This window comes from Haliotis asinina, chromosome 3, assembly GCF_037392515.1.
Source record: "Haliotis asinina isolate JCU_RB_2024 chromosome 3, JCU_Hal_asi_v2, whole genome shotgun sequence".
Lineage (NCBI taxonomy): Eukaryota > Metazoa > Mollusca > Gastropoda > Lepetellida > Haliotidae > Haliotis > Haliotis asinina.
The window spans coordinates 43,700,176-43,716,853 of record NC_090282.1 but is presented as its reverse complement, the minus strand read 5'-3'; the positions used below and the strand labels follow the sequence as shown (position 1 = coordinate 43,716,853).

At 40.8% G+C, this 16,678-nt stretch overlaps 1 protein-coding gene across 1 annotated transcript in view; it reads left to right on the top strand.

Annotated features, from left to right (window-relative positions):
• The first annotated feature begins 6 nt into the window (after positions 1-6).
• LOC137278069 (superkiller complex protein 3-like) overlaps positions 7-16,678 on the top strand; it is a 28,249-nt gene continuing 11,577 nt past the window's right edge. Inside the window, exons 1-29 of the mRNA XM_067810153.1 lie at positions 7-104; positions 823-971; positions 1,179-1,322; positions 1,677-1,768; positions 1,938-2,010; positions 2,584-2,709; positions 3,043-3,138; positions 3,653-3,767; positions 4,678-4,827; positions 5,228-5,329; positions 5,630-5,775; positions 6,125-6,202; positions 6,596-6,693; positions 6,916-7,048; positions 7,493-7,572; positions 7,716-7,815; positions 10,668-10,720; positions 11,251-11,358; positions 11,578-11,662; positions 12,513-12,544; positions 12,818-12,918; positions 13,080-13,182; positions 13,293-13,385; positions 13,811-13,897; positions 14,265-14,473; positions 14,694-14,743; positions 15,147-15,203; positions 15,318-15,386; positions 15,698-15,772. Of these exons, the coding sequence (XP_067666254.1) occupies positions 882-971; positions 1,179-1,322; positions 1,677-1,768; positions 1,938-2,010; positions 2,584-2,709; positions 3,043-3,138; positions 3,653-3,767; positions 4,678-4,827; positions 5,228-5,329; positions 5,630-5,775; positions 6,125-6,202; positions 6,596-6,693; positions 6,916-7,048; positions 7,493-7,572; positions 7,716-7,815; positions 10,668-10,720; positions 11,251-11,358; positions 11,578-11,662; positions 12,513-12,544; positions 12,818-12,918; positions 13,080-13,182; positions 13,293-13,385; positions 13,811-13,897; positions 14,265-14,473; positions 14,694-14,743; positions 15,147-15,203; positions 15,318-15,386; positions 15,698-15,772 (2,745 nt within the window). The 5' untranslated portion in view covers positions 7-104; positions 823-881. The remainder of the gene's footprint in view (positions 105-822; positions 972-1,178; positions 1,323-1,676; positions 1,769-1,937; positions 2,011-2,583; positions 2,710-3,042; positions 3,139-3,652; positions 3,768-4,677; positions 4,828-5,227; positions 5,330-5,629; positions 5,776-6,124; positions 6,203-6,595; positions 6,694-6,915; positions 7,049-7,492; positions 7,573-7,715; positions 7,816-10,667; positions 10,721-11,250; positions 11,359-11,577; positions 11,663-12,512; positions 12,545-12,817; positions 12,919-13,079; positions 13,183-13,292; positions 13,386-13,810; positions 13,898-14,264; positions 14,474-14,693; positions 14,744-15,146; positions 15,204-15,317; positions 15,387-15,697; positions 15,773-16,678) is intronic.

Here is a 16,678-nt window from a genome sequence, read left to right as displayed (position 1 = left end):
TATGTATTTTCTGATTGGCTAACATTTCGGAAGGACCCAATGGACCACGATTCGATAGGCTCGATTCCGTTCGCGAGGAGCGTAACAGATTTGGCACGAGACTTGTGAGTTAGATAGATACATGTTATTTACATTTAACCCACCATATGTCGCTCGTAAAACCAATCCTTGTGAAAACACTGTGCTTCTATAAGAGTAATTACGACCGAGACACATATGTCACGATCACAAGATGTAAATCACTAGGAACTGAAAGTGAGACCGATCCACACGGTAGATCCACTGTAGTGTTCGCTCAGAGCACGATTGATTATGATTGTCTTGTTTGACAAGTGTACAGTTTGCAACACTATGCAGTCAGTTCACATTTAGTCACAGACCACCACCACCACCACCACCACCACCATCATCATCATCATCATCATCATCATCATCATCATCACCATTTTATGAAAACCTTTCAATATTTTCACTATATGTTCAAGGTGCAACAAATATGCCAAGTGCAGGTATAAAGGTCAGATGTGGCAAATATCCACATTATTTTCTCAACTGCCTAGACCTCTCTGCAGTGCTAAAGTTTTAAATGAAGCAAGTATATCTACCTTTCCTCAGGTTCAGAATCTCCCTTCTCACTGTGGCCCCTTTTCATATTAAATAGATATATTTGTTACAATCAAAATTATATATAGTCAGAGACTAATATCTAAAAGGTATACATTTTGTATATGTCTGTACTACCATAATAACATCTTTGCCTATATAAGTATCAAATTATGCCTTGCTGATGAACCTGATGAATTCTGTTCCCATTGGGTCTAGGGATTCTGATGTTGCTGTATAATCTTGGTGCATGGTAATTTGGAATATCAGCACAGAGAATGGATTCCAAGGAAGTAAAGAATGCTCTGAAGAATGCAAGGGAAGCAATTCGGAACAAAGAATTTAAGGAAGCTCTCCGACATTGTAAGGTGAATAGATATGTCAAACAGTGTTCTACAAGTGTGATGGTTTAGTAGGCCACGTGACTGTACCACAGAAAAATAACATGTACAACAACAAAAACTCAAGTTCTATGTGTAATAAGATGTTTTGCCTGTTCCCACCACCTAATGAAACCACGTCTGTTACTCTATCTTCCCACAGTAGGATGTAGAGGTGTTGGTTGTATATTTCAGTCTGTGCTGGCTAGTGACAAGACCAACTACAATGCCCTGGTGTTTGTGGGAGTGGCTGCTGAAGGGCTAGAACAGGCTGATCAGGCACTTAAGGCTTACAAAAAAGCCATAGATGCAGCACCTGAGCAGATTCTAGCATGGCAGGTACGTACATGCATGGTCTGCAAAGGCTCATAAAGGCTTTCACAAAGAAGTGGATATTCTTATGTATTACTGTATTTGAATTATGAAAACAGAAATGTTTCAATATATGAATAAAAACAGGATCTTTTTCTTTGGCATATTTCTTTTATTGCTGTGTGTCAGTAATATATAAATCTAATGATATTTTTCAATAATAATATAAGTGTTTCTCCCTTACAATATTTATATCAAAAACAATAACAACAAATCCTACTTCTCCCACTTATTTTTGAGAAGAATTGCTAGAGAAAGTTTCTCTCATATGTAGCCTAATCATTCTGACATGTCCATGTTATAGCCTTGGTTGACTTTCAGGGCCTGTGTGGGTTATATGAGAAGAACCCATCTCCTGACAATGATGTGGACTTGGCTAGTGTGTACAAGAAGCTGATGTCTCTGCAAGAAAGGTAGGACAACAAGAAGACTAGCTGAGTATGTTACCAAATATACATTCATCTGAAGTTTTGATAATTGTGTAGTTATATTGGTTTGGCTGAGAGTGGATAAACCCATTTAATTCAGAGTTCATGTTTGTTTGGAGACATGAATACACATATTTGTATTTCTCACCATCAGTGACAAGGAAAAGAGGCTGGACATTGGGAGGAAACTAGCCAAGCTTCAGGGGAAACTGGGAAATGTGGATGAGGTAGTGGCATCATAATGCATTACCTGAACATTCATCTCAAATTCAGTGTTTTTCATGTTCTTTGGACAGCTCTTAGTGTTAAATGCAATCCTTCTACTTTAAAAAAATAAATCATTTAAAGTTGTGATGGTTTGAGTGATCATAGGCCGTACTTGCATTCAAACATATCTTTTGCCATTATACTAATCATAAGTAATAGGCATATGGCATGTATTCAGGGATATACATGAGGCTTGTGTATATGGTGACTTCTTATATGACAAATATATGTTATGACATCACTCTGTCATCCCCTGCAACTGGTATCTTCCTGCAGGCTGTATGTTAATGAGGCTTCCTTGTATGTTGTTTCTATATTATGACATCACTCTGTCATCCCTTGCAACTGGTATCTTCCTGCAGGCTGTATGTTAATGAGGCTTCCTTGTATGTTGCTTATATGTTATGACATCACTCTGTCATCCCCTGCAACTGGTATCTTCCTGCAGGCTGTATGTTAATGAGGCTTCCTTGTATGTTGTTTATATGTTATGACATCACTCTGTCATCCCCTGTAACTGGTATCTTCCTCAGGCTGTGAGTATGTACCAGCGTGTGCTGTTGGAGGAATTGGGAGCACAACAGCGGATGAACACACTCATGTCTCTGTTTGATATCCTCCACAGTCAGCAGACTCTCTCAGCTGAATATCAGAAACTGGTCAGTGTAGCAGCTATTGTGTAGACACCAGACACTACTGTGCATTACTCAGGGATCTATTCATCCTTTCTCTAATGAAATGAAGGAATGATGTCTGAGTCTGTTAACAAGTTTCAGTTATTAAACCCCATTATTGTAAGACTGATAGGTCAACTGCACTTTTATTGATGCAGCTTCATATCCATTCCTTTAGACATTGTGTGAGAGTCATGTACTTCTGCAGTTATAATATATTTTTGACCTCTGAGGCTTTTTCCCTGTGGTTCACAGGTGCATTTAGAGAGTGTTATTGTGTTTCAACGTTGTTGTTGACCTTTCCTCTGTGCTCCCCAGTTGTTGACGACATGTAAAGAGGCGGTGTCATTGGAAGACCTGCCAGCAGAGGGCAGTGAGAGGCTGATACACCAGTACCTGGAGCTGCTCATCAAGGTAGGCAACCAAGCACTGGACTGTTCCTGGGGACCTTTGAAGATGTGGTTTAAAACTGGTCTTTATAACATTCTTATTGTAAGAGATGACTAGCAAGATCAAGTGATCAAGCTACCAAGACACTTGTCATAGGAAGCCAATTGTGTAGATTGATGCTTATGCTGTATAACTGGATTGTCTGGTCCAGACTTGATTATATACAGACCACCGCTATGTAGCTGGAATAATACTGACTGAGGTGAAAAACAACAAAACAACCTAGGTCTGTTGTTGATTCTCTTCTTTTCACAGCCTTTTAGTCACTTCCAACAATATTGCATTGAATGGAACCTAGCACATGCTTTTTCAGCTGAAAAATGTCACAGATAGTTAGCAGAACAAACTGTGCATAGTGAGGAATAAGATACAACTTGCAAACTGAAAAATATTTTTGTAATCATTTTGTTCCTTATTCTTAAGTAAATACAACACCTAACTTTGTTATTAACTGTAAACAAGCTGTTCATGCTTGCAGCAAGGTCCCCGGTCAAGCCTTTGGGAAGAATGTCAAAGCCTCCATGCCCGGTTCCCTGCCAACCCCTATGTCCTGGAGACCTGGACTGTGTTGCTTATGGAGGACCTCCTCCAGGGTGGGTGACCTGGTGGTGATATCACTTTGTGTAGGATAGGAATCTGTGGCTGCATGTCTCTCTAGGATCTGACTGTTGTCCTTTTCTTTGATATAATATCTGTGTCTGTGAAGTTTTGAGAACATGTCCATTTAGACCTAGACAGGCGAACTATGAGCAAACTGTGATTTCGTGCTAGGTGGCTGACTTTGTGTGCTGGTGATTAGGTGTCTGACTCTGATCGTGTAGGTTCGTCTCCCAGGGGCAATTCAACCCTACAAAAGTACTAAAATCTGTACTTTACTAAGAAAGTGTAATCCCAATTGTATTACATGTTACATTTGACCACTTTCTAAATGGCATAGTATAATCATATGACTACTTGATTTAAACATTCTACTCCTAGGCCAAATGTAGAGATATCATGAAAATCAGGTAATATGATACACCCAGCCTTATCACCCATGCTGCATATCTTGACCATGTTGAACACCAGTGCTTGTCACCACACATTAGACAATGTGATCAATTCTCAAGAAGTTTGTCTATGAACATGTGGACACTGTTTCAGCAGTGGACTGAACCCAGTATGTTTTTAGTAACCTGATACCTTATGTAGCTAGTTCCACATCAACAAGAATTTTTGGCGGGTGGGAGGTGTCATACTAATTACTGACTAACACGTTTACTGCTGCTGAGAGATCCTGAAACATAGGGACTTTTCTAGCATTTGGCCTAGGACTAATTCTGTTTCTTTGCATTCTGAAGGCCCTGATTATATCTGAGGAACAGAAATAAAGAATGCTTGTCTGAATGATTGATACTTACAGAGAGATGTCCTATCACAGTCAGCTGAGATTTTAGTGAGACTGGGTACCGTGTGGATAAGGAGCACGACTAGTATTACAAGGTTTCAATCTGTTTCTTTTAGGTTCTGATGATACTGTCAGCTCAACTCTGAAAGATGTGTCTCAGAAGCTTGGGGCCCTGTCAGCCAACAACGTATATGTGAGTCTGTCTCAGGGAGTGGTCTACTTGGCAGAAAAGAAGCTGATGGAAGCCAGGGACCTGCTTCAACAAGGCAAGTACATGGATCAGATTATGATTGAACTGTGTTATATTTGTCAGTACTAACAATATATCTGGTGAAGTCATATTTTTGTAAGAGATATTAGGTTTATCCAAACTCACAGATGACCTTTGTTTACTGTAGACCATGCTTAATCCAAGCATGCCTATAATGAACTGACTGATGCAATGTACTGTTTCTTTTTCATCCTGGCCACTTCCTGTAGTTGATATGTGGGTAACATACAACAGGTGTATAAACTAAGATAAGTGGTCACATTGGTTTGTTTTAACTGTAATTTACTGTGTGTAGATTTTCACACTGATATCAGGATATATTTAGAAGCTGAAAGGTATGTATTCTTTGTGAAAAATTGATAGGCAGGAATCATTGGTTTGTGGTTGCCTTACAGGAATGAACAGTCTTAACAGAGTTGTGAGTGGTTATGTGTTCTTAGCAAGATGCCACCAGCAACTACATGCAAACTTGCCATGTGTCGACGTCGCTGATAGAGGTAAGTACTCCTTTGCCCAGAAAGCATCAGATTTAGCCCTGGATGACAAAAGCTGGATGTTGATATTCAATATCAAAAGGAACACATGCCATCCAGTGTCAAAGATGGTTGGCATAGATGATTCAGATTCAGGTTTATACTGAATTAGAAACTCATATCTACTATTACTCACAATATTATTCTTTCATCATTTTGACAACAAATTTTACGAACCAAACGAGGAAGCAACTTCAAGTGATCCCACACACTAACTTCTGTTCCTTTAGAGATTTTTGTCAGTATGCATTTGCTTCTGTCCAGGACTGATGGCACTCGAGAAGAAAAATCGCCTGTTGACAGTACCTAGCAAATCCATCACCTGTGAGCTCCAGCTCATGAAAGCAACCTGTTTGTATAGGGTTGGGTCACCCCACTGTCTGGCTCAGGCCAGGGAGATACTGTCACAGGTATGTATGTAGAGTTATCTCCCCTTTAGCTGGTCTGTGAACACCTTTGTTACACTATTAACCTCATTACACTGATATCATCCCTGCTGCCAGAGCGACTGTTGCAAGAATCTTTATTTTTACTCTCTCACTCCCAAATTAGTGTAAATGCTGCCATGAAGAATTTTGATAAAGTTTAATATTTGCATGTTATACCACATGTTTAATGAGATTGGTGTGAGCGTGAAGTCCATTATGTTTATAAAGTGATCATGATTGTGAATTTTGAATACATTTAATTCCACAAGATGGTTCTGTTTGACTCGAGTTTGTTTACAAATAGAGCAGAATTTTGTCTCTCAATTTTCAGGATGTGATCGAAAGTTCTGAGTCGAGAACTCTCCTGGTGTATGTTTGCCTGAAGCAAGGAAATGTTGCAGATGCACAGGTTAGTCAAGATGTATGTGATGGAACCATTTACAACAAATACCAACATGAAAAAGTCTAGTAGGCATGGCACCATTGCATGTTTTTTATAAAGACCAAAGCTAATGGTTATTAGGTTCTTATGACATGTGCCATTTTGCCTGATGACCTTGATCATAGCTCATGCTGTCGATCACTAGTTTGTGGCTGGACCTGACTACATCACTTGTTGATATTGCTGGAATGTTGATGACTGTAAAACTCATTTAGGTCATTCAACAAGTTCACCTCAACATCACAGCTAAACTTTTAATAGTCAGACGCTGCATGTTTTGAGTAATTATTCAGTCATAACTGAAAGAGAATAGACAAAGAGTGAAGGATAATTTCTCTGATTCTGAATGTGTGTTCGCAGAACCACCTGGATAGTGTGCCAGACAGTGCTGGGGAGAGAGAGGCAGTCAGAGGCCGCATCATGTTCCATACAGGACAGTACATGGAGGCTCTCTCACGGTGGGACTCTCTTACAGCAACTAGTTCTTACTTTATAGGACAAATGATGGTTCATGACAGGAATTTACAGTTTTTATATTGTATATCGTAGTATGCTTGTTGTAAGAGATAATCATAGATCTGAACCTGTAATCACTACTTCCACAATTAAACAGTATATTTACCTTAGCATGTGTAGTAATTGAAATCACACAGTTTTGGACTCTTTCTTGTCTTGTAAAGGTTTGAGAAGCTGACTGAGGAAGCTCCTGATGTGAGTGGACATCACTACATGCTGGGGCGGGTCCTGTGGCAGCTGCGAGACTCTGGGGACCTGGAGGGGGTGCAGGAGAGATGCTTCAAGGCCTTCCTTAAGGTGAGAGATGCTTCAAGGCCTTACTTAAGGTGATAAATGCTTCAATCCCTTCCATAAGGTGAGAGATGCTTCAAGGTCTTGCTTAAGGTGAGAAATTGTTCAAGGCCTTCCTTAACTTGAGAGATGTTTCAAGGCCCTCCTTAAGGTGAGAGATGCTTCAATGAATTCTTTAAGGTGAGAGATGCTTCAAGGCCTTCCTTAAGGTGAGAGATGTTTCAAGGCCCTCCTTAAGGTAAGAGATGCTTCAAGGCCTTCCTTAACATGAGAGATGCTTCAATGCCTTCCTTTCAGGGAGAGATGCTTCAAGGCCCTCCTTAAGGTGAGAGATACTTCAAGGCTCTCCATAAGATGAGAGATGCTTCATTGAAAGTAGTTAAAATCCATAGGTTAATTATAGAATATTTTTGTCTCATATTTCCAGTACTCACCATGCTTATGTTTCAGGCAGCCAAACTGGACCCCTACAACAGTGAGATATTCCTTTACCTGGGACACTTCTATGCAACTGTGCAGAAGGATGATGTGTAGGTATTCAATTACATGTTCATGTTAAGTCAAGAAAGTTGTCTTAGTTTGCACATGACCTCGTAACCAGTTGTTGACTGAACTGTCAAACTTCATTTACCATGAAACAATATTTTCTACATTCTGTTGAACATTTTAACAGGAAAGCCAAGCGTTGCTATCAGAAGGCATATGACCTTGACCCTGGCAATGAAGAGGCAGGAGCTGCCCTTTGTGACATCTTGGTTGCCATTGGTGAAGATGTAAGTCATCACTGAAACTGTTGCTGTTTGAATTAAATCTTGTCAATAAAAGTAGTGTTGAGGTAGTCAGAATGGTAAAACCTTATTCTTCTTCACAGAGATCGTCCTTGGGGTACATATATGCTTTTTCTGCTGCTGAAAATGTCATGTGACAGTTGTATCAATGTTTTGATATAATATTGTACAACAAACAAAAAAGTCTTTTTTGTTCATTATATGGCCCCTCACCAGGTGGAATCACCCATGGGTTCGCACGTGTTGCCATTCCAGGGCAGGAAGTTATTGAGGTGCGTGTTGAAACATTGCATTAAGTTACTGATTATTTCATGTTGCATGCTAGTTCTCCACGTAACTTTCAATGTTTTGTAATTGTTTGAGTATATGCTGTTGGCTTTTCTATAAGAGAAAAAAAAAATGAATACCATGCCGTTAGATACATGCTTGCGTGTTTGCTTTCAGGTGTTTGTGGTGTGTTTCACTTACTGCCAAAATATTCCACCCCAGGAACAGCACGATAAGTGCTTGTCTTGCCTTGTGAAGGCTGGTCACAATCCCGACATTTTTTAATTTTGTTTGGGCTTCACCCCCGAGCCCAGAAGTGACGGGCTGCAGATATCCTTTTCTACGAGGAATTGCAAGAGGCGGGTGGGGAACTGACCCAGGAGCTTCCCCCCTCTAAAGCTGAAAAACCTAAGCAAGCTAAGCAGGCTAAGCCATCTAGAACTAAGTCACAGAAGCCGCACTCTCTGTCTCAAGGGTTTGATATGTCAGTTATCACCCAAATTATTTCAACAGCATATGGACTCTGTGAAGTCTCTCATCCATGAGTTGGTTGGAGGTCTCCAACAGGAGTTCCTCACCCACTCTGGACAGGTCCTAGTCAAAAAAGCCGCATGACAAAAGGGCTGCAAAACAGAAAAGTCAAAAGGGCTGCAAGAAAGTCAAAAGGGCTGCAGACTCCTTGTCAAAAGGGCCACATATAAATGAAATAAAAATAATAACATAATGGCCACTTTGACCTGTTCATCTCCGGACTGGGGATGGAGAGTCAGGGGGCAGGATTGCTGAGCTCATCTCGATCTGTATGCCTGGAGGCTGTTGTCGACCCTTTGCCTTGGACTTCGGGTCTGGATGCTTCAGCTTCCCCAGAGAGGGAGAGTTCATCCCCAGTCCCTCTCTTAGTGCTATTGCAGGGTCTGTTGAGGAGTCCATGAGAGTGGAGGAGCCGGGTTCTGTCTGTGCTTCCTCCTGTGTCCCAGGACCAGAGTTGCATCTTTGTATCAGTGACTGGAGCAGAGAACACCTTGGACTCCTCCTTCCCTGTAGTGTCTGTATTTCAATCTACCACTGGGTCGGGGTGCGGGTCATCTCTTTGAGGTGATCCGATGTTCTGACACAGACTTGGGGGCTGTGTCTATGGAGGTCTGATGCTATTTCCCACGACTTTTGATTCTCACAAGAGTTGCAATGTTGTTTGTGAGTTGGGTTTTCCATGTTCAGGTGCTCTCTATTAATTTCACTATGTGGTCAGGGTTTTTTTGCATTCACACTGTATGTGTGCTCCTTGCTTAACTTGCTTAACATGAAAACAACAAGCACTATCAATCATGACATGACCCGTGAAGGTCCCGGGGTGGAATAGGCCTTCAACAACCCAGGCTTGCCATAAAAGGCAACTATGCTTGTTGTAAGAGGTGACTAACAGGATCGGGTGGTCATCGGTTCCCAATTGCGCAGATCGATGCTCATGTTGTTGATCACTGGATTGTCTGGTCCAGACTCGATTATTTACAGACCGCTGCCATATAGCTGGAATATTGCTGAGTGTGGCGTAAAACTAAACTCAGTCACACACTCACTCTCTTCTGAGGTCAGCTCTCAGTACATTGCTTCCTGTCGGTTCCCTCCCAGAGTCGAGTTAATCTCTATGAAGAAGAATTGGACAAACCTCTTCAGGTTTCCAATTCTTTGAAGAGAATCGTCCTTGGGGTAGGGCAACCCATGTCGCTGCAATTCTGTTCACTGATTTATTCAGCAGGAAGAATGATACTGGCTTGGATGCTTACCTGATTGACTGCTCATGCATGTCACAGGGGCTACGTCACATGGTGAGGGGCCGTATAATGAACTAAGAAGACTTTTTTGTTTATTGTACAAATTTTTTTTTAAACATTGATACAAATGTCACGTGAAAATGCATATATGTACCCCAAGGACGATTCCCAAAGAATTGGAAACCTCTACAGGTTTGTCTAAATTTGCCTTACCAAAGACCACCATGGTGATTCATTCCCTCCCTATCAGAGCCTGATGTGATTGTCTCATTTGTGATGTCTAGTAACTCATCCTGATTAAAAATGTCCACAGAGCTGCTTGTATCACTGCAGGCAGGACAAAAGGATGATACCAGTCCAGGTCCTCATTTCACAAAGTTATCTTAGCGCTGTGACTGTCGCACCTCCATATTGTAACATGGATGTGGGACAGTCGTAGCGCTGTTCTGTAAACATAATAAGCATGAGTCAGGATAAGGAATAATATGTAATTTTCTGAATTAAACTGATATTTTATATTTATCCCATCCCATGGCATCAAGCCTTCCCAACCGCCCCTCTCAGGCACGCTGAATTCTCAGCTGGTCATGTGATCATATTGGTGGGAAAGGGAGGCTTCTGGTGGGTGAGTGTATGGCATGTCTCTGCTTCAATTAGAAAGGAACTTCAAGGGATTTCAAGTGTTGCACTATCTTCATTCAGAGGGAGGAGATAAGCACAATAAGCATGAGTCAGGATAAGTATAAAATATCAATTTTATTCAGTAAGTTACATTACCAAAGTGATCTCTGTTTGTAGGAAGAAGCCAAAGGCCTTCTGGAGGCTGCCACAAGTCAAGCCAGTGCAGGCTGGTGAGTGCAGGACAACTGTTTATGTTGGAAGTATTTACTATAGTCTGTTTGCAGTGAAAAGGTATCAATGAAATGAAATTTTGTTGAAAATGAAGTTCATTTTTATACGTTTTTACAGCAAACAGACTATAGGGATCTAAAGGTTCTGCCTCGTGTATTGGTTTTGTGACAGACGTTACTTGAATTTGTCCATACCATGAACAATGAAATAATATATTTAAGTTTTGATACAGTGAACCCTAGGTATAATTCCTCTTGCAATTTTGCCAACTTGGCACAATAGTTTTCCAGGACTGAGTTCCACCCATTGATATCTCCTGGATGTAATGCCAGTTTGGCTATAATGCCAAATGCCAGCATTTTTCAGATATGTTGCAATTTATATGTCAAAAGGTGCATATCGCTAATCAGCTACACTGTACATAGTTAAGTCAGACCACAGCCTTTAGGTTTAGATAACAGTTTGAGAAACAGTGCTTCATCACCATTTGTATGGAATGTTTTTTCACTAAATGTCTTTGTATTATTAGTGGCAAGTGGGCCTGGCTGCGACTAGGTCTGTATCAGGTGCGACATGATGACCCAACCATTGCTGTGGCATCATTCCAAGCAGCTCTGAGGGCAGACCCCCGAGACAAGTAAGTAACTGTGTTCTGACATGATCCTTGATGATCATGTATTACTTTCTCATTTCACAGATTTGTTTCTATTCTGGATTTAAATGTCAGCAGTCAGGCAACGTAATGTTTAGTGACACCCTCAGTGTTTGAGTGTCATTATACCCCAACAGACTGCAACATCATATCCAGACACTTACATATCGTCTGCTCCTAGAATCACAATTTTCTCTTTGTCAGGCATGTGTGGGAGTGTTTGGCTGAGGCATACTTACATCGTGGGAGCTACACGGCAGCTCTAAAGACATTCACAAAGGCAGCTGAGGTGAGGATGATCAGACTAGGATAACAATGACTTTCTGTTGTACGTACATACTACATGTAAGACTGCTAGATTTCAGGCTGTTTGTTTCAAATCACTGCTAGCAGTATGTCCAGTTGAGAACACTTGTAAGATGTTTCACACAGACTACTTGACTTACTTTGACGTCTTTGTTAATTGTGGGTATAATGAGTGAGAAATGTTGTGAGGACATAATCATGTCATGACTGAGTGAGTGAATGAGTGAGTGAGTTTAGTTTTACGCTACACGCAGCAATATTCCAGCTATATGGCGGCGGTCTGTAAATAATCGAGTCTGGACCAGACAATGCAGTGATCAACAACATGAGCATCGATCAGCGCAATTGGAAACCGATGACATGTGTCAACAAAGTCAACGAGTCTGATCCCCCGATCCTGTTAGTCGCTTCTTACGACTAGCATAGTTGCTGTTTATGGCAAGTATAGATTGCTAAAGGCCTATTCTACCTCGGGACCTTCATGGGTCATGTCATGATTGATAGTACATGTTGTTTTCATGTTAAACTGTCAGATGTCAGAGTGTGATGTGTTTTGATGGGTGGAGCTCTTAAAAATCCATGGAACTCCTTTTTAAGTTGTCACATGTGAGAAAATGATCAGATCACTATAATTCAGGACATATCAGACCAAACAAACAGAAAATGGTATTCTTCGATTGTTTTCCTGAATACTATGTCCTAATACTTGAATATTAGTTCTTTAAAACTGAATGGTGTAGTTGACAGATGCTTAAACATTGCTTTAATTTGTTTCACAGTTTGGTTGTGAACCCTGAATTTTATGACATGATGTATGATTATTTTCATTACAGTTGAACCCAGACTCGGTGTACAGTCTGTTTCAGTGAGTTCATTTTTAACTTCCAAACCACAGAGCATCTTTTACTGTCACTACCACAAGTTGTGTGAAATATTGTTAAAATATTAAAATGTACTCATTCTCACTCACACTCTTAGCCACCACCACCCCACCCCACCCTCTCTCTCTCTCTCTCTGTCTGTCTCTCTCACTGTCTCTCACTCATCACCCACTGACATTCTTTTAGATACTGGTGTTTTACATATGTGTCTACATGTTTATGTTGCCAACAGTTTCTGTTTTTCTGTTTGACTGCAGAATGGCCAGCATTAAACAGACCCTAGGAGAGTATCCAGAGGCTGTGGCAGAGTACAAGGCCATCCTGGAGAAGTCTCACAACTACGTGCCAGCACTCAAAGGTGGGCAACCCATACCAGTAGATGGTCTGACACTGCACACAAAACCCAGTTCCTTGTTTCAGAGCGTATGTCTATGTATCAAATGACACAGTGACAGTCATGGTACAATATACATGTATGCAGTGTTTTCAGCCCATGATGTGGATCATCTCTGTTTTCAGGTCTTGGTGAAACCCTCCTGCTGTTGGCACGGCAACATCTGACCACCTGTCTTGATGGACTGGCTCGGGACATGTGTCAAGAGGCCATGGTGTATCTGACCAGGTTAGATATTGTTGAACAGTGTTGTAAAGCCAGGGAGTTTAGGGGAGGTACCCTGTGTACCAACATGATGTGAGAGAGTGTATGTATTGTGTACTCCCCATTTGTTATAGAGCTGTGTCCCAACGTGCAGACCTGTCGTGCCTGTGGAAGCTGATGGGGGATGCCTGTACTGTGCTACAGCCTCTGGCTCCGGAAACATTCAGGTAGGCAGGAGTCACCTCACAGTGGTGCCTCTGTGTTCATCCTTGCATGCAACAAATGTCATACATGATACTTATTTCTCTGGAATTTTGAGCTTTGACTTTGTCATTACATGCTGAACCATATTCCTGTAATTTATGTTATTCTACAGATTCCATATCAGTTCCTTATAGTGTTAGTCTGCAGTTACCTGTCATGTGAGTGTTAGTGTTAAGCTTCCTTTTGTGTCTGTTAAAAGTCACATGTTACTCCACCGGTCACAAGTTACACCACCAGTCACATGATACACCATCAGACACATGATACACCACCAGCCACATGATACACCATCAGACATGATACACAACCAGTCACATGATACACCATCAGACACATGTTACACCACCAGTCACACATTACACCGCCAGTCACATGTTACATTTGTTAGTCTGCAGCTTCCTGCCAAGTTAGTCCAGCAGTCGTCCCAGGATGTGGTGACCCTGGGGAAGATGGAAGTCCTGCAGGTTGGAGCCAGGTAGGAAGTGCTACCACAAGTTACGCTGCAATATATTAAAATATGATAACATATGAAAAATGACATTCCCTGGCTTGTTCATCTACGTTTTTTAAGGATATGGATCTGCTAGCTTCAGAAGAATCAGTACAGACAGTAATGACTGCCCTGTGTAACATGGAGAGCTTGTCTATGTGTGATTATATTGGGTAGTTAGGCAAACTAATCAAACAAGCATGGTGGTTTTGAACACATTGAAATGACTCTGCAGAGATTACCAGTTATCCTGAGACTGATAATCCTGACGTGATGAGATTATGAAATGTACAGATGAATCAAAGTTCACAGACCTTCTGGTTGTCAGTAACTTACATTTGTCGTTCCATAGGTGCTATGGTAGAGCCTTGAAGAGTATTCCAGAAAGTGCCTCTCTCTGGCACGACTTAGGAGTCAACTATTTCCACCAATCAGACCTGTCCACATCAGCATCAGTGGAGCTATCCCAGAAGGCCATACAGGCACTGAAGAAGGCTGTCAGTCTGGACCCTAACAACTTCCGCCATTGGAATGCCCTGGGCGTAGTGGTGTGCGCCAAATGTAAGTAAGTCTGATAATACATTGCCAGTGACAGGTTTACAACAGAATAGGTCTTCACAAATGTTGTGAACCTTCTTGATTTGTTTCTGTATTCACTGAAATTTTGTGTAGCCAATCATATAAGAAATAGGTTGGAGTAGATCAGTTGATCGTATAATTTTTATTTACGTGAGTTTCTTTCTAGGAATATACTGATGCACCAATTGCTTGTTGTCTACAGATTGCTACAAACCTGAGCTGGCCCAACACTGCTTCATCAAGTCCAGTACTGTACGTCATAGCACCTATTCTGTCAATTAAAATATCTTGCCAGTGAGCCTTACCTCAGGAAGAAGCCCAATATTTTCAAGTTCAATGTGTATTTTTCTTCATGAAGAAAACCCCCCATTCAACAACGTCAGTTACCTGTTAGAGCATTCATGTAAATACAGTACTGGAAAATCTTCTGGCTAGACATTTGATGGTACAGTGGACATCAGACAAATACCACTGCCATATATCCCCCAGTGACTTGTCTGGGATTTAGGTGAGGTTGTAGTGAATCTTCTTACATTGAACCCTTAACGCTGCTTGACTCGGGCCCAAACCCTGACAAGAGCTGACCAGTACAGAACAGCTTACAGTGTCAGTATCGTACTTTATGAGACCAAGTTAGTTCTTGATTGTGTTCCAGAATGTTGCTGCCTGGACCAACCTGGGGACATTGTACCTGATGAATGATAACGTCCAGGTAAGTTTTTATAATGTACCTCATTCTGTTTGAATAAATGGACAAAGTCAAGGTCTCTTGAATTTGAATTCATGTGTTGATTATTTCTGTCTGAAAATATGACTTCATTTTCAGCTTGCCCATGAAGCTTTCAAAGTAGCCCAGAGTCTTGATCCGACTTATGTTGCCTGCTGGATTGGACAGGTCAGTACCGCATCAAAACTGTAACAGCCTATGATGGCCAGGTTTGTTTGCTCTACCCACTCATCTTCAGATGTTGTAGAGTGACTCAACATCAGGGATGTACTGGGATAATCTTGATGCTTTGTTTGTTAGCTGTACCAGAGTGTAATATGTATTGTTAATATGCCAATGTTTCATCCTTATGTTCTGCTTGTTTGTTCGAGCAGGTTGTAATAAGTAGGTTAACAGTTTATTCAAGTTTTCTATTGATGTCCTGTTTATTTATTTTACTTGGAGGTTAAAAGCTAGTTATTCTGTTTCCTCAATTTAAGGCTCTGATAGCAGAGATAGTTGGACATGATGACGCCATGGACCTGTTCCGTCACACAACAGAACTGGCCAATCATGTAAGTGAGGCTATGTTTTCTGTATGTTTGGTGCAAAGTCCTTTCAGTATGCAGCTGCTGCCCTTTGATACTCTCTGCCTCTTGATCTAAAACAAGTACCAACTCTGCCACTCTTCAAAAAGAGACTCAAAACACACCTCTTTCAACAAAATGTTTCATAAATCCATGTATTATCTTGTGCATATGAACTGTGATTTGTCAGCGCTTTGAGTATTGCCTCTGTGGGGTAGAAGTCAGCACTATATAAATATTGTTATTATATTTCTTCTTATTATGTTAAATACATTTTCTGACATAATTCCTCAATGAAGATGTTAGTATGCAGGGAATCGATTGATCAAATAATTTGTATTTGATCATGTAACAATAAAAATTCGATAATTCATTGAAAAAATTCCAGTTGATAACACTGTATACCATCTTCAAGAATAACATAAACAATTTATATGCATGCAAGATTCATAAGTACCTCCATGCTGGCTTGTGATTGCAGTCGTAATTCAGGAAGTCAAGTATATATAGTCTGGTTCATAATTATTGAGAATTTTTCTTCTTACTTTGAGCTATCCTAACACCTCAACTGATTCACTGATACTTAAAACTAAGTAATGGTATAAGGGAGGTAACTCATCTTGGCCTACTGAGTATAGTACAATTAGAGTTACCTCCCCTGAATTTGTACCAGACGTCATTTTCCTCAGCACTGTCAACAATGTCTGCTGAAGATAAAAGAAGGTTGATTTTTGAGTTGTGTAATCAAGGAATTGATGATGTAAATACATTGGCAGAGAGAACAGGAACTCCTCTTTCTACTGTGTATAGGATTAGGAAGAATTTTAAAGAGGGAAAGGATTTTGGGCACCAGAAAGGAGCAGGGAGACCCAGAAAATTGGACTTCTCAGATCG